This window comes from Cheilinus undulatus, linkage group 4, assembly GCF_018320785.1.
Source record: "Cheilinus undulatus linkage group 4, ASM1832078v1, whole genome shotgun sequence".
Lineage (NCBI taxonomy): Eukaryota > Metazoa > Chordata > Actinopteri > Labriformes > Labridae > Cheilinus > Cheilinus undulatus.
In genome coordinates, this window is record NC_054868.1 from 44,166,543 (window position 1) to 44,193,247 (window position 26,705).

The 26,705-nt window shown below is 39.0% G+C and overlaps 2 protein-coding genes across 3 annotated transcripts in view; one reads left to right on the forward strand and one right to left on the reverse strand.

Moving 5' to 3' along the window:
- Positions 1-7,847, forward strand: LOC121507830 (guanine nucleotide-binding protein G(I)/G(S)/G(O) subunit gamma-13-like). 2 transcript variants are annotated; one of them, XM_041784170.1, is made up of 3 exons: positions 1-172; positions 7,261-7,362; positions 7,442-7,847. In XM_041784170.1, the coding sequence occupies exons 2-3, from the start codon at positions 7,265-7,267 to the stop codon at positions 7,545-7,547; spliced, it is 204 nt and encodes a 67-aa protein (XP_041640104.1). In that variant the 5' UTR covers positions 1-172; positions 7,261-7,264; the 3' UTR covers positions 7,548-7,847. The 2 variants fall into 2 exon arrangements, with proteins under 2 accessions (XP_041640104.1, XP_041640103.1); XM_041784169.1 differs by having other exon boundaries at positions 7-172; positions 7,258-7,362.
- Positions 7,783-26,705, reverse strand: part of chtf18 (CTF18, chromosome transmission fidelity factor 18 homolog (S. cerevisiae)) — a 25,164-nt gene continuing 6,241 nt past the window's right edge. Inside the window, exons 11-22 of the mRNA XM_041784168.1 lie at positions 24,513-24,649; positions 24,294-24,387; positions 24,107-24,205; positions 23,895-24,025; positions 21,368-21,482; positions 21,024-21,248; positions 20,691-20,840; positions 18,829-18,959; positions 13,121-13,265; positions 12,898-12,996; positions 12,290-12,359; positions 7,783-8,037 (exon numbers count right to left, since the gene is read on the reverse strand). Coding sequence (XP_041640102.1) covers positions 7,916-8,037; positions 12,290-12,359; positions 12,898-12,996; positions 13,121-13,265; positions 18,829-18,959; positions 20,691-20,840; positions 21,024-21,248; positions 21,368-21,482; positions 23,895-24,025; positions 24,107-24,205; positions 24,294-24,387; positions 24,513-24,649 — 1,518 coding nt within the window. The 3' untranslated portion in view covers positions 7,783-7,915. The remainder of the gene's footprint in view (positions 8,038-12,289; positions 12,360-12,897; positions 12,997-13,120; positions 13,266-18,828; positions 18,960-20,690; positions 20,841-21,023; positions 21,249-21,367; positions 21,483-23,894; positions 24,026-24,106; positions 24,206-24,293; positions 24,388-24,512; positions 24,650-26,705) is intronic.

The following is a 26,705-nucleotide window of genomic DNA, read 5'->3' on the forward strand; positions in this document are numbered from 1 at the left end:
CCCTCCTCCTCCTCCTCCTCTTCTTCTTCGTCGTCTTCCTCTTCCTCCTGCCTGCACTGAAGCCGGACTCCTCTGCCGGGGAAACTCCACCGACTATCAGCTGCTTTTTGACGCCGACTACACCCTCCGTCAGCCGGTAATCTTCCCCCGGTCCTGTCCGGCAGATCTTACGGTAAGAGCGGTGGTTTGTGGGTGGGTTAACGCGTTCTCACGGCCGTAAAATCACGACACAGCCTCATTTCCGCGGATGTTTTGATGTTAAAGGAACACAGCTAGCATCTTGTAGTCGCTTTTCCTTCTGTAGACACATAAACGAGTCAAAAACCTCATTATTTTACCGTAAATATGTACTAAGGCGCCCTTAAATATCCCCGATAGCCGAGTGATGATGATGTGTCAGTGTAGCACATTAGAGCATGTTATAATTAAATGATGATGAGGAGGAGGAGGTGGAGGAGGGAAAAGAGGCCTTTTAATGGAACAGCTGGCTCCAGCAGGATGGAGAGATGCTGCTGGAGGAAATAGGACCAGGCCAGCACACTTACATATCCATTAAAAAGATGAGGAGGAGGGAGGAGGGTGAGGAAGAGGGGGGAGATGGCTTCCAGTAGACTAGGACTCTGATCCTATGGCCGGCCATGAACTCCTCTCTTCTCTCTCTCTTCCTGCTGTTATGTGGTCTGTGGCAGGGTGGGGCACACTTTACAATAAATAGGAGTTAAAGTACAAGCAGCCAGCTTTACTCAGCTACAACCTTATTTCCTAAAAAGCTGGGACATTCAAATGGAAATTAGAACTTTCTGTGATTTACAAAACAGTAGAATTGCCAATGCAACTTAAAGGAAACAATAAAGCTTATATATGTGATCATTTTTGAGTGTTTTACATCAATTTCAAATCTGAAAGTTTTGCACAGAGGCTGCAATGGACTGGGAAAGTTGTGAAATGCTTAACAATAGACTCTCAGACCTCTCTTTATAAAAATCCAACATGTGTATTTAATTGTATTGTTGGTCAGTCAGGATCCAGATCTTCAGGACAAAATACATATTCTCCTAAGACCTGTGCTTTTATTTGCAATGCATTTTTTAGTTTCTCCCATTTAATTGGGACAAGTAGGATCTGCCGAGTATAAAAACTAAACCCTGTCTTTTGAACAAGAAGATTTCACCATAGAATGATGTCTGTAAATGATGACAGTAGGCCTATCTGCACAATAAAAACAGAATTATTTCTTTATTGTAGATTATCATTCTGCACATAATTTTTTTGGACACCAAAAGGTTTTGAGGTCTTGGAAAATTCCCCTTTAAATTATTGAAGCTTTCCAGAACACAAAAATATATTTTAAAAAAATCCCTAAATTTCCAAAACATTTTTAAAAAAATCTTTGAAAATTCTTAAACGTCTTTTAAAAAATCCCATTAAATCCAAAAAAATTCTAGGGCTGTTATAAGATTATATCTTGATCGTGATTAATCTCAGGTTGTCTGTCGTTAATCATGATTAATCACACCCTTTTTTAAAATCGCATTTTACTCTTTATGTGTCATCTTTGGATCTTTCTGTCTTAAATTAGGGGTAATTGACTTAGAGGTTGAATACAGGCGTGCTTTTATAGGTATATTGAAGACTAAACCATGAAAAAAGAAACTTGTTATGGATTGAAAAGGAAATAACTTACTTATATTGCTGTGTTGGAAGGCATAAAATATGCAATTAATTGCGATTAAAAAAATAATGCACTAATTGTAGATCGTCGATAATTGCAATTATTGAGATTAACTTTGGGCTGCACGGTGGCACAGGAAATAGCACTGTTGCCTCACAGCAAGAAGGTCCCTGGTTCACTTCCTGGTCTTTGTGTGCAGCGTTTGCATGTTCTCTCCATGCATGCGTGGGTTGACTGTCTTATATGTCAGCCCTGTGATTGACTGGCAACCCTCCCCCTACGACCCCCAACGGCACAAGCGATATAGAATATGGATGGATGGATGGAGATTAACCTTGATAGGCCTAAAATTTCTTTTAACATTCCCAGATGTTTTGGTGAAACCTTCTGAAAGACAAAAGATTTTAATAAAAATGTTCCTCGAAATGTAAAATCAAATTCCGTCCACAATATCCAATCAAATCCCCCCAAAAATGACAGGTAAATTTCCCCAAAATGCCTCAAAAATTATGGAAAAATTACAAACAAACCAAAAAATTTCCCTGAAGTGTTATCTTCTTATTAAATTCCCCAAATACTTACAAATACATTTGCCCATTTCCCATAAAAGTACCTAAAATGTCAAATCAAGCTCTTAATCTACAAACATATCCTCCAAAAACTGACATGAAAATTACTGAAAATTACATATACATATATATATATGTATATATATATATATATATACATATATATATATATGTATATATATATATATATATATCAGGGACAAATACAATATATAGAGACAACTGAGAACAACCATCCCATGCATGTATCATAGTGTTTATAGCAAATGCTAATTTGCGACACCTGTCACCTGACACCTAGAAGGCTTTTACCAGAACAAAAGGTAAAAACACTATGATATCCCCAACAAATACGTTATAAAACAAAACAAAAGCAAATTACTTAAATTTCTATGGAAATTCTAGACAATTATCTCAATAATTCTGATAGCAGAATTTCTGTGTTGTAGGAAAGCCAAAAATTATTGTCTTTATATACGCAGGGTCTCGGGAGGATAAAAATCCTAGATTTTGCATTAGAAGTATGCATAGTGACTGCCCTCTACAGGCTGAAAACCAACTACTGCAACTGAATATTTCTACTAGTTGATCCGGAGGTAAATGCAAGAAGGATCGCCCAACTATGGGCCGTTTGGACCACCCAGAATGAATCATCATTTCACCTTTTAAAAAAGACAGGGAAAAGTATGTGAGAAAAAATGCTACAAATATATGTATTTTGGTACTATTTTTTAATAGAATGCGCAATTAATGAAGCCAAAACACTTTAGCTCTAACTTGTTTTTGTAAAAATATTTTCTCCCATCTTCCCCTTGAGAGTAAAAAGGTCAAAAAGTCAGAATGCAGTACTGAAATCTGATGTTATATTCCATCACTGGGTGAAACAAATAGGATATGTATGGGCATTAAATGTCTAAAGGGAGGGGTGGAGAAAAATAAGAGAGAAAAGAAGACTGCTTTGTCGGCTGAGGGTGGGAAAAGTGCAGAAATAACTGATTTATTTTTAAACATAGCAGCATTGTGGCTGCCAGGGTAGCTCCTGAAGAGAAACTGGTTAACAAAGCATTTTGACACAAAGACTAAACGGTGGGCTATCACGCTGAAAATTATTCTCTATTTTAGTGTAGTGTGACATTTTCCGAACCTTGCAAAGAAGATGAATTTACCAGACTATCATCAGGCAAATTTACCTTGCAAAGCTCCAATCTAAAGTGTCTGCCATTGGAGGAGAGCGAGGGTGTAGCTACGGCTGGGGTTAAGCTGGTGCAGTGGTTACATCTCAGGTGTGGCTATGGTACAGAAGCAGTTTTATCAGAACTGGACCACATTTCTCTATGAAATTAAGGGCAAAGAACAGCACTGAAAGCTTTTCATAACGGAAGAGGTGGTTACCTCTGCCAACCTGCTTGTTGAGATTACGATCATTACAGGTGGGGTTAAATTTACTGTAAGCTAGTGTATAGATGAATCCAGAGAAGCACTGGAAGTTGAGTAGTCACCATTACTGCGATGGACTCTCACCAGTTAAGACATGCATTGACTGCTACCACTGTAGCAATTAGCTCTGATGTAGCTGTAGAAAAGCAGCGGTTTCATCAGACCTGGACCACATTTCTTTATTAAAACAAGAGCAAAGAGCCACACTGAAAGCTTCTCTTAGAAGAGAAGATGGGCTTGGCTTTAGCCACGACAACCCCACTCCTTTCAAACAGTACAGTAGCGTTAGCCTGTAAAGCTCTGGTTAGTAGTGGAGTTGTCATGTCTACAACCTCATTTTATCTTGTTGCTCTGATTGGCCCGTTGTAAATGTGACTGACAGAAAGTTTGTCCAATCACCTTCTGAGAATTCTTTGATAGGTCCTGCCCCTCTCAAATCTTTCATTCATCAGAGTCTGACTCTGATGGTCCAAAAAATGTCGATAAAATAAGTTTATTCTTTCTCCGAAAGCCGACACCAAATGACCCACAGACTTTTTAAACTCTCACGTCAGCCATTTTCATTCACTTATCAATAGTAAGTTCTTTTTTCTGTTCCACCTACCAGATTTTTTTTCCAAAATAAAAGCAAGTTTTTATCTGAACAGGAAGTAAAATAGCCTTAGTTTAAGATAGTACAAAGTAGGGTGCGCCAGTAGTCAAGTGGTTAAGGCACGCACCATGTACGCAGGTGATCAGGGCTCGAGTCCAGCCCGTGGCACTATTTCCTGCATGTCTCTCCCCGCTCTCTTCCCTGTTTCCGACTCTATCCACTGTCCTATCTAATAAAGGCCAAAAAGAAATCTTTAAAAAAAAAAAAAAAAGATAGTACAAAGTAAAAGCATGACATTGAACATATTTTTGAGAAAATCTCTGCTTTATTGTCAACCTTAACTGTTTCTGCGTAACTCTTATGTGGTCATATTTACTTGGGATCATCAGAAGTCAGTGAGTCATTTTGTACATGCATTCCTACATTTTTCAAAATGTATACCTGTTTAAATGTTGGATTTGACAGAATACCTCTCAGTCATAGTTTGAAGCATGCATTTGAATAATAAATCTAAATGTCAAGATCTTAAAAGAGCTTGCGTTTTATTTAATTCACAGATCGACACACAAATAGGAATAGCTTCACATTAAAAATGTATTTTCTGAAATGCAAAATAATCTTAATTTCTCATATACAACTACTCACCACTGACACTTCAAAGTCAGTAGTTTATCACATTTAAAATGTAATAGTTTGACAGGCCAGATATTTTTGCACACTAGCTCTTGTGTATAATTTAGTTTATATCTACCATATTGGTGCTTTTATGGTATTCTGCACAGACATTCCTTCATGTTTGTAGAGTCAGAGTAGAGTTTGACTGCATTGTTTTAACACTGCTTTTCAAGATTATTTTGGGGGCATTTCGCCTGTATTAGATATGACAGCAGAAGAGAGGAAACATGGGGAGGAAGGGGAGCAGGGGCATCAACTTTCACTGAGACTGGGAATCTACCTAGTTTTCATGATACTGATACTCTGAAATACCACAGTTTCCCTGTTTGTTATCAATAAAGTACATCTTTCTTTCTATCACTCTCTATATATTATAATTGCTTCAAATATGCATTTGGTCAAGTAAATACTAAAACAAGCATTAAGATGAAGCTTGACCTAAATACCCAAAGAAGAGATTATAACCTTTAACATGAAACTTTATCAAATGAAACCAGATTAACAGTTGAATGAATGGACAAACAGCTGTTAGATCAGCCTGTTATAGTTTATTTTACGTTGCAGAGGTCCATTATTAACCAAAATTATAAAGCTGACAACGAGCCTCACTGTTACAGTGAATGATTTGACCATTTCTCACAATGACCACAGGCATTGTAGTCTATCCCACAGCCGGCACACTGCCGCTGTTAATACTCAGGGCATTAAATGCATATTAATCCGCCAAAGGAATTAAGCCCCAAATAAACTGAAAATTCATTACTGACTGGCGTCTACTTTTGAAAAACTGCAGTCTTGTGATGGGTTTATTGTTTTTTTTTAAATAATACTGTACACAGAATGTAGGGAAGTCATTTCTGAGTCTTTAAATCTTTCTGCACGACCAGAGAATGTCTTAAGTAGTGGAATTTTAAAGTTAAGTAAAGCAGTGCTATCTGATTTTGATGCACCAAAAACATCCAAATAAATTACTTTTTTGAGTCAAACAACTCTGCAGTAAAAACCCCATTCTGAATTAAAGTGGATCATTTTAATCAGATCTTTATCCAGACTGAAAGACTTTAGCCATCATATCTATCTTATGTTACCAAACAAACTGAGCTGAATTTGGATCTAGGCAGGTCATGCTCCAGCCCCTGAAGATCCACCAAACAGTATAGGAGAGAAATGTTTAACATTTAAGTTAGGGCTGTTAACGTGAACGCGTTAATGCTTGTGATTAATCTTGAATTCGTAACATGTTAAAAAAAAAAACAAAAAAAAAAACGCGATTTAAAGTACCACCTTTAGTCAAAGCACATCTTTGCTAATGTTAGCAAAGATGCTAACAACAACACGGGATCAAGCCATGGTCATACTGCTCTCTTCAGCTGCTTCAGGACAGTTTTCTTCTTCAGCTGCTCAGCTAAATGCTGAAAAGTGCTCCCAAACTTTGAGCAAGTCCTGTGCGTTAACGATATTAATCCAGTGTAGGAATTCAGGATGGAATTAGCAAAATTAAAGTTACTTAGCGAACTTTACAAGCTAAAGACAGAGAATATAATGCGTTCAAGTAACCTCAGTAAATTAGACGACTGTATTCTATATGTTGTGTTCAAAATGTCACTTAAAATGGGATAATTTAGTTTTTGATGAGAAACTTCAATAGATACAGTGCTAATATGTGTTTAAATTTGAGGGATATACAATAGATGCGACAGACTTTTTAACTCAAGCACTACTCAGCTTGGACCACTTGTAGTTTAAATATTTGCCCTTATTTTCTTTCCACCAAACTGTAGAAAGTATCGATAGTAGTATCGATAAGGACTCCTTTAATGTGCTGTACATAGAATTAAATAGTAAAAATAAAACACCTGACAATAACAATTTTAAAAATCTATAGCAGCACTTATTTAAATATAAGGATGACATCAGTATGGACAGTTGCTAGCTGAAAAAATGATCGTATTGGCAGTTAGGAACATTTCTGCTGATATTTAAAGTTTTGGCCGATACTGGCAGGGTTACCAGGGTTCTTTACCAGTCAAAGATTTATGGGAGAGTGGCAAAGAGAAAGCCACTGTTGAAGAAAACTCATTAAATCTTAACTAGCGTTGACCAAAGGGCATGTGGAAGACTCCATGGTCAAGTGGAAGAAAGTTCTTCGGTCTGTTGAGACCATTAAGGAGGTAGTGGTGGGTCCTTAACAAAGACCAACTGAGAACCACTGCTTTATGACTATGTAAGTGCGTTACACTGTGTGAAATCTTTTGATCAAATGGGTTAAAAGAGCCTCTGTTGTCTGTTTTTCTCTTGCGTGTGAACGGCAGTAGCATCATGGAGGAGTTAGACGTCCCACAGATGAGGAGAGAGGTGGAGAGCCTTCAGTATCAGCTGGCCATCAACAGAGAGAAATCCTCCATCACCGTTACTGAGTGAGTTTAAACCGTCCACATCAAAGCTCTCTGCTGTGTCAGGTTCACGCTGACGGTGACTGTGTGGTTTTCTTTACAGGCTGGTGAAGTGGATCGAGGGTTGTGTGTGTGAGGATCCATTTCTGAACCCGGAGCTGATGAGAGCCAACCCCTGGGTGGAGAAGGGCAAGTGTGTGATCCTCTAATGGTCACACACACAATCACGGATGCATTCAAAATTAAGAATCGTGCACTCCCACACACACTCACGCTGCACTAACTCTCCTTCACACACATTGTTGCTTTTATCATGTTTATTTATTGGGAGACTCCTGAATGCTTTTAATTTATGTGAAGACTACTGTATGAGTGAGTGAGTGAGTGAGCGTTCAGCACTGAGTAGCTTTCTAGAAGTTTGTTTTGAAGGACCACTGAGAAATGTTCAACAACACGTTTTTATTGGCTCTTTACACTGTCAATCAAAATAAAGACTGTTTTGAATTTAACAGTGGAATTTGTTGGATTCATTCAGATGTGAAAAGGGGTGAAAGTGTGTATTTAAGTGTGTTTTGTGTTACAGCAGCTCTCTGATGTAAACATTTCGTCTGACAGCGTTGGACATTCCCTCATTGAAGCGAAACCAAACGTCACTGTTGCCCACCGCTGTTCCTATGGACTGAACCGCACACTTCTCACCTGCAGAGAGAGGACAAGTGCATTATGGGTATTGTTATGCAAGGTGGTAGGAATAAAAAGAGTCCCTAAGCCAATTTAAAGGGATATTTCATTATTTTTGAAGTTGAGTTGATGAGGTACCTAGCAGCACAAGTGGGATTAGCCTCCAGTGCTCCTTTAAGAAGAACTAGCTAGTTGTTTTTTTACCAAAAACTCCCTAAATTCCACAGAGAACCTGTACCCATCTGTTAACACTGTATAGCCTAGCTTCTTGGCCAGTACAACCAGCGAGACCTACTTAAAGGAGCAATGCTCACTGAAATTGCAGGAGGCTACTACTACTACTGCTAGGTACCTCATACAAATCTACTTGAAAAATATCCCTTTAACTTTTAATAGCAAGAAAAGTGATTAAAGAGGAGTTAATTTATCAGTTAACACTGTGTTACAGTTTTTTCTATCATTTTCTATTTTTTTTTTATTCTATTATTTTATTTTTTTATCGTGAAAAGTCAGATCATGAAAACATCTTGAACCACACCTACTCAACATCAAAAGTCATGTCTTCAGGCTTCATTTCTTTCTTTGACCTGGGACTCTGAAATATGTCCTTTCAGAATGCAAGAGATAAGACTATTTGTGCCCTTTTTGCATGCAAAAGGCAGAAATTTGCATTTATGTGTGCAAAAACTGACCCTATTTGCATTAACAAGGTATTGAACACGTGTCCTATTAAAGTGCTAGGTGAGTTTATGTGCCAATAAAAAATGCAAGGTAACAACAAAATTACTTTTTTCTCTTGTTGATACTGACAAGTCAGAGAAGGAGCAGTTAAAAACAACCAAGCGAGTTCTCAAAATCACAATCTAGAACCAGCAGCTTAAATGCTGAAAACTGTAGCTGATAAGTCTGATAAAAAATCCATTTAGCATTATCTAAAATGAAATAAATACTTCCTATTAAAAATCTGCAAATGCTCATATCAGACTAGGAAATCTGAACAAGACTTTTTATGAGAGAAAAATGTTTTCTGACTTCCACACAAAACTGTAAAGTGAATTGTCTATATGAAAATCAAGAATTATTTGGAGCACTACTCGTAAGGAAAATTAATCTTCTCAGCCTTAACAAAGCTACACTCGTTTGTTTGTTGAAACTCTAAGTCAATGTTTTACATTAGACTTTGCATACTTCTTCACAGCACAGCTGCAGGCAGATAATTTGCATTTAGGCTATTCATACAAACACAGATAAGGGTGACTATAAGTTCAACTCTGATGAAACAAGACAAAACAGTGACTTGTGCAAACAGTGCGTTCAGAAAGTTATCAGACCCCCATCATTTTTTTTCACTTTTGATTTATTGCAGCCTGATGCTACAGATAAAAAGAAATATATTCCAATTAATCTATACTCAGAACCCCATCAGAACAAAGTGAAAACATAATTTTAGATTTTTTTGATAAATTATGAAAAATAAAAAACAGAAATATCACATTAGCAAAAGTTTTCAGGTTTTTAAAAATGATGCAAAGATATATTATTTTACATATTTCCCACCTTTAATGTAAACTATGGCACATACAATACAAAACACAACCAACCTTTGAAATCTTATCAAAGATCTTATCAAAATGAATTACCTGGTTGCATGGACATGAAAACCCCATAGACTAATTCTTAACTAAAGCATCTTTTGATTTCATGACAGCATAATCTCAATAACCAGTGTCCTAAACTGTGTTAAAATGGTAGCAGATAAAGTGAAGTTTATAAAGACCCTGTAAAGTGAAATCCAAAATATGTGTATGAACAAACTAGATATGTTGGAATATGGTTGCTGTAAACATGTGAAAACACTGATATCTACATGCGACTGAATTTTTTATTTAGACTGTGAGAAATCTTTCCACCTCTTTCCTGGCTGGGATTAATTTTGGCAGGGCAAATATGTGGGCTGGTGACATCACCAGCCCACACATTTGTGTGGGCGTGGCTTCAGCTCATTCAATCCTATCAGACAACAAACCTACATACAGATTTATTTTCACTTTTGCTGCATATTTAAGACATAAAAGCCACAAATTAATAACAAAGTACTTGTATGGGGACATAGGATTTAAAGCTGTACCAGTTTAATTCACTGCTTCGGCTTTGACCTGATATCAGCCCCAGCTTTGCATAAAAACTACAATTACAGTTGATCAATCTCAGTAATGAAGAGCTTTTCAGGATGGTTTGCTTTTTTCAACAGGTTCACTTTTATTTGAACCAACCGCTATAGGAATGACTTGTCTGTTGACACAAGTCAGACTTGCTGCACATGTATACTTGGCTCGTATGTAATCACATACTTGGTCATATTTCAGTTCTTTTTTTTTAAAGACTTATTTTTGGGCTTTTGGCACCTTTATTCCATAGAGGAGGACAGTGGATAGTAGGGCTGGGACGATTCACTTTTCTCCCGATTCGATTTTTTACGATTTTTTTTAGGTGCCGATTCGATTTAAATTGCGATTCTACAATATTGCCGATTTTTGCAATCTTTTGTTAGCTTTTTAAACACCAGTGAAAAAGATGAATGATAATGATGCCTACAGACTATATCAGGAAAAATACACATCCACTATGAATGCGGCAGAAGTCGCTCTGCAGGGTAGGTACAAGCAACCGGCTCACGCAGACCGGAAGTCTCGTGTGATCTCGTTGTCTCAAGAGAGAAGAGGCAAGAGTCAACTGCCAGCTGGCAATGCCTGCCGCCAACTAGCGGTCAGGGGGTGAAATTAAACCACAAACTACCGCACCAACAAAGTGAATAATTAGCTAATTAATTAAATATCGATACTGCATTTTAAAATATCGATACAATATCGCGCCAGGAAGTATCGCGATATTTCAGTGTATCGATTTTTTTGTCCCACCCCTAGTGGATAGAGTCGGAAACGGGAGAGAGAGTGGGTAGAGACGTGGCAAAGGGCCACAGGCCGCATGTCTCTCCAAATTGGGCCGCACACGTACATGGGTAGCGCCGTAGACCACTGGGCTATCTGTGTGCCCCCATAATTCAGTTCTGTCTGACAAAGAGTGCACATGTCAGTACCGTCAATGAGTTTATGTGAAATGTGCATGTTAAAAGTACTGCACTGTTTGTTTCCATCACTGCAGAAGGTGGAGGAAGGCTTAACTATGGTGTGCCGAAAGGGAAAAAGGAAGCGCATATGATGCCTCCACTTTTTTATTCTGCTTATCTTGGGGGGCTGGGGGGGGCTGGAGCCTCCCAGCTGTCATTGGGTGGGAGGCAGGGTACACCCTGGACTGGTCGCCAGAGACAGACAACCAGGCATGCTCACATTCACACCCAAGGCCAATTTAGAGTCACCACTTAACCTACTGAGCATGTTTTTAGCGGGGGGAGGATCAGGATTAACATGTTAACACTGACAGCTCTGATTTACAGTTTTCACAGAGAGCAGGGATTTAAATAAAATTAAAACTAAATATAGTTCACTCTGACATGACTTAGCGTTTTTCTGATAAAAGAAGGCAGCTATGAGCGACCTTCCCTTTGGTATAAAGCCTTTATCCTAAATAATAATTGCCAGAAATCTCCCTTCATCTCCATATTAAGAGATGATGCTGTAAATAATCAAGTTTACAAACAAAATCACAGACTGGATGTTTATTTCCATATATTTTAGTACAAACGGTGCAACAATAAGATGAGTTTCCCTATCTAAAAACACCAATTGAATATTTTTACCCCAGCTGGCTGTTGAAGAGCTCTATTGTTTATGCTAATGTGCTATTTTTAGCCTGGAACTGTGATGCATCTGAACACAGCAGTCACGTTTGTCTCCAGTGGCACAAAGTGACTGGGGGGTGAATCACTGACACTAGTCTGCATAGTTTTATGAAGTTTTGATAGTTTCAGTAACTTTAGACCCTATTAAGGTTGTATTTGACTTCTTTCTAGGTAAGTAATATGCATGTGTTGTTTATTCTGTTGGTTAAGCTTTAAATAAAGGAGGGGAGCTCCCACTATAATGTTTCTGATAGACACGATATTACCTCCATTGTGGAGGCGTCTGTGCTGTTGACAGACCAGATCTCCAGCCTGCAGAGAGCCTCAGGAGATCTGAATTAGCCGCGTTATGTAACACACATCAGTAATCACCCCAGCTGTGGGTTTAGACCAGATGTGCCCTGAGGCGTTTTTCCACTAAACAGCCCCGTGAAGGTCTGGATAAATGATGCTTGTGAATTCACACCATACCTGAGTCAGCTGACGGCTGAGGTTTCTGAGGTTTGGGGGCCACGGCTCGACCGAAGAAGTCCACCTCGGGCTGTGAAACACCAACAAACAAAGATAGAGAGACGATCAGGATCAAAGTGATCATAAAGTTTCTGTCCTTTATAAAGAGGTCAATAACACTGAACAGAAACACGGCCTCTTATTAGCCTCGTTTCACAGTTTCACCATCAGGGACGTTAACCCAGTGGCTTCTCATTATCCTCGATTCTGCCCTCCAGAGGCTCTCTCTCTCTCTCTCTCTCTCTGTCACTCATTACTGATCTATTAGAGCAGCAGCTCACACAGCCTCTCACGTTGAGTGGTTCTCTCTGGCGCCACCTGCAGGCATGAACTCATACAGCTGTGGGAGACTCAATTCTACTTCCCCATTTAGCCCAGTGGTCTAAAAATAACTGTTCACTGGTTAAATTAGCCAATAAAAAATTTGCACCTAAGTCTTGTAGTGATTTGTTAAAAATGACTGTTTTCATGTTTTATTGACTTTACAGCAAATCCCTTTATTGAGACATAAATAACTCTCACTTTTTATTTCTCAGTTAGTTGCGTGTCTGTGCATGTGTGTTTCTCACCCGGCTCTCCACTGTAGTCTGTTTGACGATGTTCTCCAGCCTCTGCTCGTGGTTCCTGGTTGGTTTAGGACCCGCGTTCTTTTTCTCTCCCTCCTTCTTCTGCTCCACACAGACAGAGCGGATTATAAAAACATTAGATTATTAACACTTACAGTGACCTGACTGTCTACTGTTAAATAACACCCCACCATCTGTTCTTTAACACGTGTGTTTATGGTCTCACCCCTGCAGGGTTTCTCTGCAGCATCATTTGCTCGGCTCTCCTCATCTTCTCCAGCTCCATCTCTCTGCTGATCGTTTGTTTGGCCTGATATGTCAGCTGACGCCGTGGAGGAAGGCCCGGAAACCTCACCACCTCCTCAACACGCCTGCAAACACACAGGAGTATAACCATTAGAGAGCTGAAAGAACTAGATATTAAACTTAATACAGTCCTAACAGCGAGAAGCTGACACAGGTAAATATAAGATCGCAAATAAGACAAAAAGGTCCCAGTTCTAATGCTGTGGTTTATGTTTTGCAGAATTAAAGCCTACATTTGTCACTCTCTAAAACCTTAATCCTCTTATAGCTGATCTCCATCTTTCTCCAACACACACAAAATCAGACAGTACACTCCAGCAGACTCACTCAATGCCTGAGCGACCTAAATATATCATAAAGAAGATATAAAAGGGCAGAGATGGGGGGCTGATGGACCACGAACAGAGGCTGCTCTTCGAAAAGAAGCCACATGTACAGATTTTTATGTCATTTGTGTTTTAATTAATCAAGCAGTGAGTTAAAAATGACTTTGTTTGGTGATTTATCTATGAGCGGCACTACAAAAGGCTGCTTAGTTTGGACACAAGTTCCTTCTTATGTCCAAGATTAAGTCCAGCTAACTTTTGATTTTTTTGCACCAGCTGAGAGAGTTTCAATGTGGGTTTAGGTCACTGTTTATCAGCTGGTGGCCTGGGGGCCACATCAGGCCCCCAAAGCTTCCTATCCAGCCCCCAGAAGATTGTTAAACTCATATAAAAGGAGGAAAACAACATGTTGTGATGGCCTTTTTTTGGCTTTCAATGTCTGCAGCTGTTAAACCCACCCCAAAAACAATTCATATTGAAATATTTTTAGAATAACTGAACATTTAATCTGTTTTTACAGAAAATCACTCGTCAGACCTTAATTAGTAAATATTTGTAAATAACTTTTTAAAAAATGGGTTAAGACTGGTGGAAATGTTGCAAAAATGGCCAGATGAAGTGGTGAAAAGGGGTTAGGGAGTAGCCAAAATGGATGATAAGTGGCAGGAAAGTGGCTAGTAGAGGTTAAAGAGTGGCAAAATGGGCGAAAAGTGTCAAAAATGGGTTACGATTGGCAAAAAACCTAAGCAGAAACAGCCAAATAAAGTAATGAAAAGGGGTTATAAAGTGTCAAATCTAAGTTGATATTTGTGCTAAATCACAACTGGGGAGGGTCCTGTCTCTGGGATATTATTGTAACTATACAATAATATGTTAATTAAACCATATACTAATTGAATTTAGTTTATTTGAAAGTCCGGCCCCAGAGTCTCTGTCAAGACTAAATTTGGCCCTTGTGCAAATGTACGTGGTGAGCCCTGGTTTAGATTTCAGCTTAAATCTTTCACCTGCCTCCTTGTAGGTGTAAAGTTCTCTATAAAATACAGCTGTCATGGTGTTTTGTATTGAAAAGTGGGATGAATTGGAGGATGAGGAGCAGATTATTTTAGTGACTGTTTTCAGCAGTGTGTTCCCCATGATTGATTACATCCCTAAAAATGTTTGAGGACTTCCTTGGAATTCCCACTTTTGTTTTCAATGAGCAGAGACAGTTTCCCAACCTGCAATGCAATATTGTTTCACACATCCAACAGCCCATTGGCGGTGTTTAGGAAGGGGAGAGCCTTTCAAAGGAAAAACTCTGAGGGTGATCAGAGGATCTTTGTCTATCACATTCATAGCAGGCCAATCAAGGCAAGGAAGATGGAGTAGCTGTTTGTCGTCCAGCGGGGCGAACAACATCCATCATCATTGTTCACCATCAGTCGAGCCAGTTAGTGAATTAAAGAGAAGAAGAGCAAAACATCTCCTTCACCAAGAAAAGCTTTCAGTCCAATTCTTTGCTCTTCTTTTAATAAATAAATAATAAAGCTCTGATGAAACTGCAGCTTAAGCTACTGCCTCACTGATTTCTTTACTGGCTGCCATTGTTTACAGCAAAGTTAAAACATTTTTTTTTTATGTTTCTTTACTTTTAGTTTTGTTGTTATTTTTTGTTTTCAACTTTTATTTCATCTTTTATTTGCTTTTACTTCTGATTTGTTGGTTTAATTTTTATTTTACAAAAATAAAAAGTTGTAGTTTTAGATTTTTTAGTAATATGGGGCACCTTTCGGGGGGGAAACCCAAATGAGCCAGAAACAGTAAACATCACACAATTTTTGAACGATGTTTGAACAGGCTACACATCCCTTTTTATTTTATTTACTTGAATTCAATATTTGAAAACAACTTAAGTCCAAAAAGTACCTTTGTGTGAAGGCTTGGCCAATCAAATCAGAGCATTTTACACTCCCCAGGCTTGGGTGCAAATGAAGTATGCTGCTAAAAACAAAGAAAACAGACTGAAAATACTGTGTGCCTTATTATTACCTCCGCCAAGGAGGTTTGTTAGTTAGTTTGTCTCTTAGTAACATAACTCAAAAAGTTGAGGACGGATTTTGATGAAATTTTCAGGACATGTCAGAAATGGCATAAGGAAAAACTGATTAGATTTTGGGAGTGATCCGGATCGCCGTCTGGATTTTTTAAAGGATTCTTTACTATTGGGAGATAGGGCTTATGGCAGAGGTCTGCGCTCTCCAAGTGCTTTTCTAGTTTTATTTTATTTTTTGTTTTGTAGCCTCACAGTCTTGGTTTTGTTAATGTTTCAGTTAACTAAAATGAATCTGACATTTTGGTTTTAGTTATTTTGTTTGTTTTAATTTACTATAATAACCTTGGTTTACAGGCTTGCAGTATACCTGAACAACGCCTGTAGCTATCCCCTCTTTCTCATAACAAGCATTTTCATTTGAAGCTTTGCAAGATGGATCCACCAGACATAGTCCCTATAAAAAGTATCCACTCTTTTAATGTTTTACCCTTTTATTGATTTTATAAGTCAATAAAAGGGTTAATGTATTATTTTTTTACATACATTTAAAAAACCTCTTTAATGTCAAAGTGAAAACTGATTTCTATAAAGTAATATCAATTAAACAAAAATATGAAACATAAAATAAGTGACTGCATAAATATTGACCCCTTTTAGTCAGTATTTAGTAGATGCACCTTTGGCTGCAATCACAGCACTGAGTCTGTGTGGATAGCTCTCAGTCAGGCACATCTGGACGCTGCAATCTTCTTTGCAGACTGCTCAAGCTCTATCAGGTAGAACGGGGATCAGGTATGAACAGCTCTTTTCAAGACCAGTCAAAAGTCTTTAATGGATTGAGGTCTGGCCACTCCAGAACATTCACCTTGTTGTCTATAAACCGTTTCTGTGTAGCTTTCTTGTATGTTTCAGGTCATTGTCGTGCTGGAAAATAAATCTTCTCTCAAGCTGTAGTTCTCTTGCAGACTGAATAAGACTGTCCTCCAGGATTTTCTTCTATTTTGCCACATCTGTGTTAACCTCTACCTATACAAGCCTTCCTTTCTTTTTATAGGTGCTGTAATACCTGGGCTTTGTCACTGACAACGAGCTGCCATTCAATACTGATATAGTTTAGGAAAAAAATCACAGCAGCAGCTGCACTTCTTTCAGAAGCTCAACCACAAATGAATGACACGGTTTTACAACTCAAAGGTCAAATCTGCCCCGACCTTTGACATTATCACCTGGTTTGGTAACCTTTCACTAGGAGATTAAAAAGAGGTTTGAGGGTACCAGTAAAATCATCACACAGTACTCTAGGCAACCACTCCATGCTGAATATGAGCTCCTGCCCTACATCAGGAGATTAAGATTACAAAAGTCCAAGTCCAGCAGGCCATTACACAACTGAATAACTAAAATAATCCAGACTGAAGTATTTAACTTTCACTACTGATGTCTGGCAGTGACTTTGAGGATGGTTTTACTCTCAGCTGTCCTTTAACATATACTTGTATTCAGGTATTTATTACCCACGCCGATGAAATCGGCAGGGAGTTATGCAAAGGGTTGCATATCTTTGTTTGTTTCTTTGTTTGTATGTGTACAAGACAACTCGAGAACGGAAAGTCGGATCTTCACCTAAGTTTCAGGGAATATTGGGATAGTGACAGGGAAGAATCGATAAGATTTTGGTGATGATCCGCACACCCGTTCGGTTTTTCTCGGACTTCGAATTTTGAACACCATAGTAATCAATGGGAGCGTGAGTTCCTCGGTGGCGCTGTTAAGGCGTGGGTCTGCCGCCTCAGACGGCCATCCTAGTTGTAATTGAATTTGTGCACTTGAGTTTTTCATGGTTTCACCTGACTGTGAAGCAAATTTCCCTCGGGAGACAATGAAACTGAAGATTACAGTCAGGGGATCTAGTCAATCCGTCAGCTTAGCAGAGTTAAAATTTGCAGTTTTTACACAATAAAGAACAGTTAAAATACCCCATGTTGAAGATTTATTATATGACGCTGACTTTAGGTTTCGAGTGTAGGCTTTTAGTCCTCACCCAATGACAGTGATTAAACATATTTTAATTATGTTTTTATCTCTGTTACTGTCAGCCATTGGTCTGTTCAGAGGCAATACAGCACAAGAGACAAGTGCTACCACCACATCTATGATTGGGCGTTATTCTCTACTAGGTTAGAAGAACCTTTCGTCTCCATGGTGCAACCAAACACAACAGAAGTTACAACTTCTCAAGTTTAAACGAAAGGTTTAGTGTGGACATAATAACATAAGACATAACTTACATACAAGGTGCAGCAGGTCACAGGTGTACCAGCTACTTTAATAAATCTATGTTAACTTACAGTATTCAGTACGCTGGCTGAAGCAGAGTGATACACACTATAAAAAGCTCTGGTGGTGTTGTACACTGCTTTAGATGTCTGTCTCCCATTATAAACTAATAACTAGCATCTTCATCTTTCCTGTTCTTTCTCTCCCTCCCTAAAAAACAGCAATCCAAATAACTCCACCAAAGTCTGACCAATCAGCGATGTCCAAAAAAGGAGCAGTCCAATCAAATAATCCAGCTGAAGAGAGGCATATCCACTAATGTAAAACATTCAGATCCACATGTTCCAGATCTTCACCCATGAGTCGTCAGAGCGTGGTGTTGTGGCGAGCCTGAGAGGGCAGGTACAGGAAGGTGTAGATCAGAAGAAGCAGCAGCAGAGCTAAGACTAGAGGAAGACCCCAGTCGTTGGTGACCAGCACCTCGTCACAGCGAGCCTGAAGGAAGGAGTCGCCCTGTGAGTCCGACTGCTGATGGACCTGGGACGGCATGGTTGAGATGTACGGCTTGTTATCCCATTTCACAAATTCTCCAGTGTCTGCAGTAACCACAAAAATGAAGCTCCTGGGTCAACAAAGGTCTCCAAAATCTCCAATTTGTCTTGCTTGGAACCTTTTATGTCTTACATTTAGACAAGCGTTAGTACTTTTCTGCTGTTCCTCCCCTTATTTCCCTCCTCTAACAGTGATTTTTCCATCTGTTTGTCCATCAGCTGGCAGGCTGAGATAATATCAAACACTCAAACACACACAGTCTAGGTGTTAAGGGGATTACTCTCTAAGCCTCCATGCAGAGAACACAGTTTGGACAGGAGCAGTGACCTTCAACACCCCTGAAACACATCTGCTCTGCATGTGTTCAAACCAGCGTGGAGCTGGCTGCAGGTGTTACAGTTAGTGTGTGTGTTAGTGTGTAGTTGTGTGTGTACTCACGGCTCCAGGATGTATGTGTACTGTCCCTCAGGAGTGCGGTCCTGCCTGTATGAGAGGTTGTAAGCCAGCATGGAGTCGATGAGCTCTCTCATCTGCTCCTTCTCTCTGCTGCTGAAGAGCTGCGGATTCACCTGAGTGACACACACAGGATGTAAGATAATGCCTTGGTTCTATTAACACACCTGTACATAGGTGAGCCAACCAGAGGCCCACTCATTCCTATAGGAATCTACCTGGGATATCCACCTGTATTTAAGTCCAGAATGTGCCTCAAGTTCATCAAATTTATTTTAACTTTTGTTGAGAATTTTGTAAAGACTGTTAAGAGGCATCTAAAAAATCTGAATATCATGAAGTTCATTTTTTGCTGTGATTTAATTCAAGAAGTGAAACTTCAATATAAAGTAGACTCATCTCATAGAAAGTGAAATATCTGAACACCTTTTATGTTTAAATGTTGATGATTAAGGCTTACAGCTCACAAAAATAAAAAAAATCTGCTAGCTCAAAATATTAGAACAAGACAAAAAACCTAGGAAAAAGTATTTTTAATACAGAAATTTTGACCTTCTGGAAAATAGTTTTCATTTATGTACTCAGTAACTGGTTGAAGCTGCTTTTGCACGAATTACAGCATCAAAGTGACATGGAGCCGATCAGTCCATGGCACTGCTGGGGTGTTATGAAGCCCAGGTTGCACTGATAGCAGCTCATCTATATTGTTGAGTCTGGTGTCTCTCATCTTCCTCTTGACATTTCCTCAGAGATTCCTCTGTGGGATTCAGGTCAGACAGTTGGCTGGCCAAACAAGCAAAGTAATACCAGGGTCACAAAACCAGTTTCTGGATGTTTAGGCTTCACTGTGATCAGGTGCTAAGTCCAGCTGGAAAAGGATATTGGTATCTCCATGAAGCTTCTCAGCATATGGAAGAATGAAGTGCTCTAAAATCTGGTTCACGGCTGACAGTGTTGACTCTGGACTTAACAAAGACCAGCGGACCAACACCAAGACCCAACGGTCACTGACTGTGGGAACTGAAAACACTGGACTCCAAGCATCTTGAATTCTGTGTCTCTCCGATCTTCTTCTGGACACGGATTCAGTTATTTTCCTCCTGAGCCCAAGTGATGACATCATCTGTGTTTGAGGAGTGGCTCGACCCTAGGGACATAACACTTGCAGCCCATTTCCTGGACCTGTCTGTGTGGTGGCTTTTGATCCACTGTCTCCAGCTTCAGTCCACTCCTTGTGAAGCTCCCCCAAGTTCTTGAATCTGCTTTGTTTGACAATCCTCTGAAGGCTGAGATCAACCCTGTTGCTTGCGTCACTCTTTTCCCTTCCAGTACACTTTCCATGATTTATGCTTTGAGACAGCCTCTGTGAACAGACTGCCCTTTCAGCAGTGACCTTCTTGGCTTACTCTCCTTGTGCAGGGTGTCAGTGATTGTCCTCTGGACAAGAGTCAAGTCAGCAGTCTTCCCCATGATTGTGGTTGTGTGTACTGAACCAGAGTGAGGGAATAAAGCCTCAGGACACATTTACAAATTTTTCCTTTTAACAATATTCTAATATTTTGAGATAGTGGATTTTTTTATTTTTGTGAGATGTAAGGCTGTGTTGGACATGAGGAAGCATGTGTTTTAAACTAGATAAATTGTTTCATATATCCTTCAAACTTCTTGCCATAGTAAATTTGAAAACTAGAAATGAAATATTAAAAAGTTTAACTGACTTATGCAATCTATGCACCTTAAAGTCACATTGGCATAATTTCAAAAATCACACAATGCATCATTCATGGGTTTGGGCCACTTTTTTAAAACCAGGTTTGACCAATACCCAGGTACATGCTTTTACTTACAGGTCGTAGTTTGGGGCAGATAATGTCGAGGAGGAGAGAGAGGATATCGAGGGTCAGGCTCATCTGACTGATCCTCGTTCTGAAGCATGCTGGGATGTCAGCCAACATCGTGGTTAGAGCATTCTTGCTGCCGACGAGGCGAGAGGAAGCCTGAAGAGAACACAATTATGACTCTGTGACACTGTTTTTAAGGAATAATCTCACGTATTTATTAGGCCTATCCTTTCTGTATATCCATCTCCTTTATTATATAGTCTTTAATATACAGAATGTTTAGTTTTTTATGTGGAAATGTTCATGCAAGTAAAAATGGTGCATATGGTAGATTGGTACCTCCTGCTGGCTGTGAGGATAGCTGATACGTGGCACGTTTGTGTGAGCAAACAGAAAGTGGAAGGTGACGGACATGAAGGGCAGGTATCTCATCAGAGAGAAGTTCTGTCCGTGCAGAATCACGTGGTTGAGCCTGTCTGTGAACATCAGCCAATCCAGAGCTTCACACACGCTCTCCATGTTTGGATCCCTCACACGCATGGACAGATAATTATCATACAGACCCTGAGGAGGAGACGCACATGTTCAGCTTCATGCCACACAGATTAAACCTTTAATTTATAGCAGCTAGGCTTGCTGTTACAGAATGTTTCAAATCAAAATAATGAGGGTGTTTTTATCACCTGAGAAACTTTTTCATACTCTCCGCTTGATGAAGCCAGGTGTAAAATGTTCTGAAACCTCTGAGCTCCACCTCCTGAACCAGGTGCCTCCTCAAACCCTTCGCCGATACGCTTCCTGTAAGGATAGAGGAATTAAAAGGACATCCTTTTTTACTGTCAGTTTAGAGCTTCACTTTATGAGTGATTAACTCTTTTATTGAGTTTTGACATCAAGATGGGTGAAGAGAAGAAGACCTAGGGACCAAATCCTGCTCATAGTGCATCCATCAGGCATTGAGTATTTACTCATCATTAAAAAACATAATAAAAACACACCTTAGTAAAATAAAATAAAATCATTAGGACTGTCAAACAATTCTTCTTTATTTCAAATCACAATAAAGCATCAGATTTCAGCTCCAAAGGACTTATTCTGTACAGTGGTTCTCAATGTGCGGGTCGTGAGAAACTGAAAAAAAGACGAATTTTTAAATGATTTCAAAGTGTATATTTTACCAATTTTTACAAAAAAATATGCATAAAACTAGTCAAATGTAAAAAAAACATGGCCATTTGGTGAGATTTATGCTTTGAAATCAAAGTACTGTTTCTAAAAATCCATAAAACGTGTATCTGCACACAGAATTGTCTGGCCTCCTGACAAACCCAGAGAATGGGCCTTCTACATTTGTGATTTATTGATGATATCAATCCATGTGTGTTGGATCAGTAGCATTATTGCCCAATTTCACTGCTATTATTTGCCACTTTTCATCTATTTTGCACAGTATGAATCCATTTGTGCCCGTTTACCCATTTTTGCCACTACAACAACTCTACCACATTTTAACCCGTTTTCATCCCTTTTTTCCACAAATTTTTTTCACATTTTGCATGTTAAACCTATTTCTGCTACATCTTAATCCCATTTCACCAGCTTTTCTCCCCATTTCTTCCCTTTTGAGCCATTTTTGTCGTTTTTAAACCCTTTCCATGACTTTATTTGCTTGTTTATGTCACTTCAAGACCAATTCTTGCAACATTTCGCCTATTGATGTCTTAGTTTACCCATTATTATAAAATCAAATTTCATCCCTTTTTTCCCCAATTCTTGCCAATTTTTAACTCAATCTAATTTTGTTTTTAAGAGAAAGGACTTACATTTTTAAGATGGCTTGAGATTGTTGCTTTGATTAGAGTGGTGATTATTCAGATAAAATACATTAAATATGGATATCAGGGCTTTACTTTACAATGGACCCATGGTTTTGCTGACTTCCCCCCTCTATGTGCAGCCTTGATGGCACATGACTATTCTTGAATGTCCATGGCTCTGTTCAGCCACTTTCAGGTACAATTGGGTCCCCGCTCTCTGGCACCTTTATTTTCAGGGTCCCAGGCTGAAAAGTTTGAGAACCCCTGCTGTAAAATACAGTGTTCACACTGTTATAGATTAAAAAATATTTACAGGGGTGCATGTACAAAATGACTCATTAAAGTCCAGAGATCCCCGGTTCATAAAACTTTATTTAAACTTCTCAGAAGTTCCAGATCAGTTAGTTTATAAGTGGGATTAATCTAGTTAAAATGAAAAATAATAAATATCCCCCTGCAAGCCATCTGCAGAATCTAAACATCACAACAGCTATCTTATCCCATAATTGATGTTGTTTCCATGCATTATGGTCCAATCCCTTTGCTCTTAGCTGGTGGGTCGGGACCCAAAATTAATCCATTTTCAGTGGGTTGTGGATATGTACCCAAAAATAAATATGTAGCAAAAAGTCTATGATGTGATTTTATTTTGCAATATATGTCTCAGTCTCTTTGCTTTATCACATCTTTTGCTCTATCTAAAGCCTAAACAGCTCAATTTTTTATAAACATTTGGTTATGATAAAAAAAAAAATTGAAGCAATTTGGGTCAGGATTTGACAATAAGAAGGTGGTAGTGGATCCTGACACTAGACCTGTTGAGAACCACTGGTCTAATGTAGTGCTTGTAATAGGGCAGCCGCCAGCACCACACACTGCATGTGACCTGTTGCTATTGAAGATTTGCCCCCATTCATTGTGTACTGTAAGCAGATGTTCAGAACTTGCTAGGATACACACAGTGACGCAGCCCAAGCCAGGGGGGTGCTGGTGCCACTAAACAGGTTTTTCTCTAATTAGGTATTACAACTGGATTTAAAGAAAACAGGGGTATTCTGTAAAGTCAATAAACCTTGTAAGGAGTGTTTCTGATTGAAAGGATTCCCCACTTAAAGACAAAAAGAGACCATGGAGGTGGACAAAGCCACAGCACAGGCTGAGGGCTCAGCTACTTTACTACAGCAGCAGGAGTGCAAACTCTCCATGCCGACGGCACTAAAAGAGCTGCACCGAAACTGCATGGTGAGAATGCCATTTAAATTGTCACACAGGAAGCATGTTCAAGCCTTCTTTCCCTCTGGAAAAGTCCCCCGAAACAGACTGAGGATTCTTACTGGTACAATTAATAATCCAGATTTCATGTTTGATTAAACTAAAGCAGCAAATAAAGTACCGTTTGAATCGCTGTAACTGGAAGATCTCCTGCCACAGATGGAACAAGCCTTTATTTTGGTCCTTCTGCCCCACAGAAACACTCTGGATAGTCCTGGTGTCCACCTTCTTCAGACCACGCCCGTGGAGGAACTACATACACAACAACATACATATGCATTATCACAACAGATACAACTGAACTAATCATGCAAGAGATGGACTTTCCCTCACCTGCAGTGTGTTAATGCATGACCTGATGTCATTGTCTGTCTTCTCACATAGAGACATCAGAGTCCCCGTGTCCACCTTCATCCCCTGTCGGACTGAGATCTGCAAACAAAGACTCAATAAATACCTGAACTGTTGGTATGTTTGGATACGGTTGTGTGATTATTTCTTTATATGTTTGTGGGCTGACCTCTGTCAGTCTCTGTGCAAGGCGAGAAGGTTGAGTCTGGGGAAAACTGAGGAGGAAGGCCTGTTGCCTGAGCGGTCTGAGAGCTGGAACATAACTGAACAAAAAAAAGTGTTGTCAGATAAAATACTGCAGTAATTAAAATATATTTAGTCATTCAAATGACCACTCTGCTGTCTCCTGTCCACATTCATGTGTCTATCAAACACCAGTCTCTCTTACAGGTCGTTACAGATGCAGATGATTGGTCGAAGCAAGATGGACTCTTTCTTCTTTTTCTTCTTCGATGGTTCTGTGGCTGCCTCCCCGCCAGCCCCGTCTTTCCTGTTCAGGGTCGCTAACAGAATATTGATCGCTGCCTGAAAACAGCAAAGAAAAATAAACCAAACACACTGTAAAACAACGACCTTTGTAACACTGCAAATACCACAAAACTGAATTAAAAGCCAAGCTTCTATTGACTCCAGTTGATGAAATTACTCTGTTTTTATTACAGAAAGTAAAAAATAGTGGATGAAGTCTTAGTTTTGGTTACTAAAAGCCATCTTTGAAACCCATCCATAGCAAACACCAGATTTAAAACACCTTCTCAGGCTAAACTTAGATCAACCTACAAATAGAAAAAGTTGAGCTGAAATGGGTCAGAAGCTTCCTGACAAACAGCTACAGCAGGTAGATATGCAGTCATATCAGCCATATAATTATGCAGAACCCACATCCTGAATAAAAAATATTTGATTGTGTTTCTTGGAGTTTCTGAGATACAGCCTTGCTCACCATCAGGACCGCCCACAGAATTTGCTGGACTCCTGAAAACCTCAGAGAATGCGCCCTCCCAAGTTTTGATTTATTAATATCAATGCATGTGTGTAGACTCAATAGGATTGGTGCTAGCTTCCTTGCTAACACTTAACTCATTTAGTGCATGTCAAGCTGTGATTGTGTTCTGATGTTCAAATGATTCATTTGTGGTACTTTTAACCACTTTCACTACTTTTTCCATTCTTTATTGCCACATCTTTGTGCCACTTTTACCCCATTTTATGTCCTTTTTCACCCATTTGTGCCACTTCTTTTTTAAACCGCTTTTTGCCCATACCTGCAGTTTTTCGCCTGTTTTTGTCCATTTCTGCAAAATCTATGTAGAAAATTTATTCCAACTTTAGCTGCCGCTTGCCATTTTTACCTGTTTTTGCCACTTTTTGTCAATTTTCTCCACTTTTTGCTGTTTATTGCCAATTTTTGCAACTTTTCACCCCTTTCTGTCACAGTTTTAAACCATTTTTTGCCAACTCACACCCATTTCCGTAACTTCTTATTTGCAACTTTGTACCTACTTTTATCATTTTTCACCTGTTTTTGCCACTTTTTGACTATTTTTGCTGCTAATTGCCTATTTCTAGCCACTCTTTGCCCATTTCTTTCACTTTAAATAACCATTTTCTCCCCCCTTTTGTTGGTCAAGTTTCACATCTTTTTTGCAACTTTTTGCTTTCTTTTGGCGTTTTTTGCCGCTTATGGAGTATTTTGCGGCTTATCACCCACTTCAAGCCACTCTTAGCCTATTTCTTTCACTTTTCTAATCACTTTTTGAACATTTCCACAACATTTTTTGCCCCTTTCCACCCATTTATAGCCATTTTTGTCAATTTTTAAGCCACTTCTTATTTTTTTTGCCCCTTTTCACCCAATTTTCCCATTAAAGCCTTTTGTTGACCATTTTTGCAGCTTTTCATCCATTTTTTGACCACTTTGTACTTCTTATAATCCATTAATTCTATTCTTTTAGTATATTTACCTATTCTTGCCACTGTCCACTCATTTTTGTCTCTTTTCACAGCTATTCAATTATTCACTATGTTTTTAAAAAGTTGTCGTAGTTTCTTCTATTTTATTTTCTGGCATCCTGACATTAGTACACATTGTGGCCTAGCAAAAATGTCTGACATTACTTTACTAATAGCTCAGTGCATCTATCTACACTGATACCATTACTGATAAAAAAGGTAGTTCTATTTTAATAAAAGGAGTTTATATTTTGAAAAAGGCTATTTTGTACTACAGCATAAATTAATGAAATTCATGTTTTGTCACTTTAATGGGAGTAGTTATTATTCAGGTTGACTTTACAATGGATCGTGAGTTTCCTGACCTCCATGGACTCCCTGTTTAGCTGGGCCCCAGAAAGCTCTCCCCTTTATCCCCCTTCCATAAGGGGGATAAAGGGGAGAGCAGTTACAACAACAATTAAGGGCAAACCAGGCAACTGGGATAACTTATTTGAAAAAATTCAATCAAGAATAAAAAATGCAGCCCAATTTATAAAAGAACTCAATAGGATACAACAAAAAAAATGTTAAGAAATTGGAGAAAAATGTGACAGGCTTTAAAATAAAAATGGAAGTCCTGGGCATA

Coding starts and splice junctions, on each gene's coding strand:
- LOC121507830 (XM_041784170.1), top strand. CDS start 7,265: ATGGAGGAGTTAGACGTCCCACAGATGAGGAGAGAGGTGGAGAGCCTT. Junction 7,363..7,441: donor TCCTCCATCACCGTTACTGA/GTGAGTTTAAAC, acceptor TTTTCTTTACAG/GCTGGTGAAGTGGATCGAGG.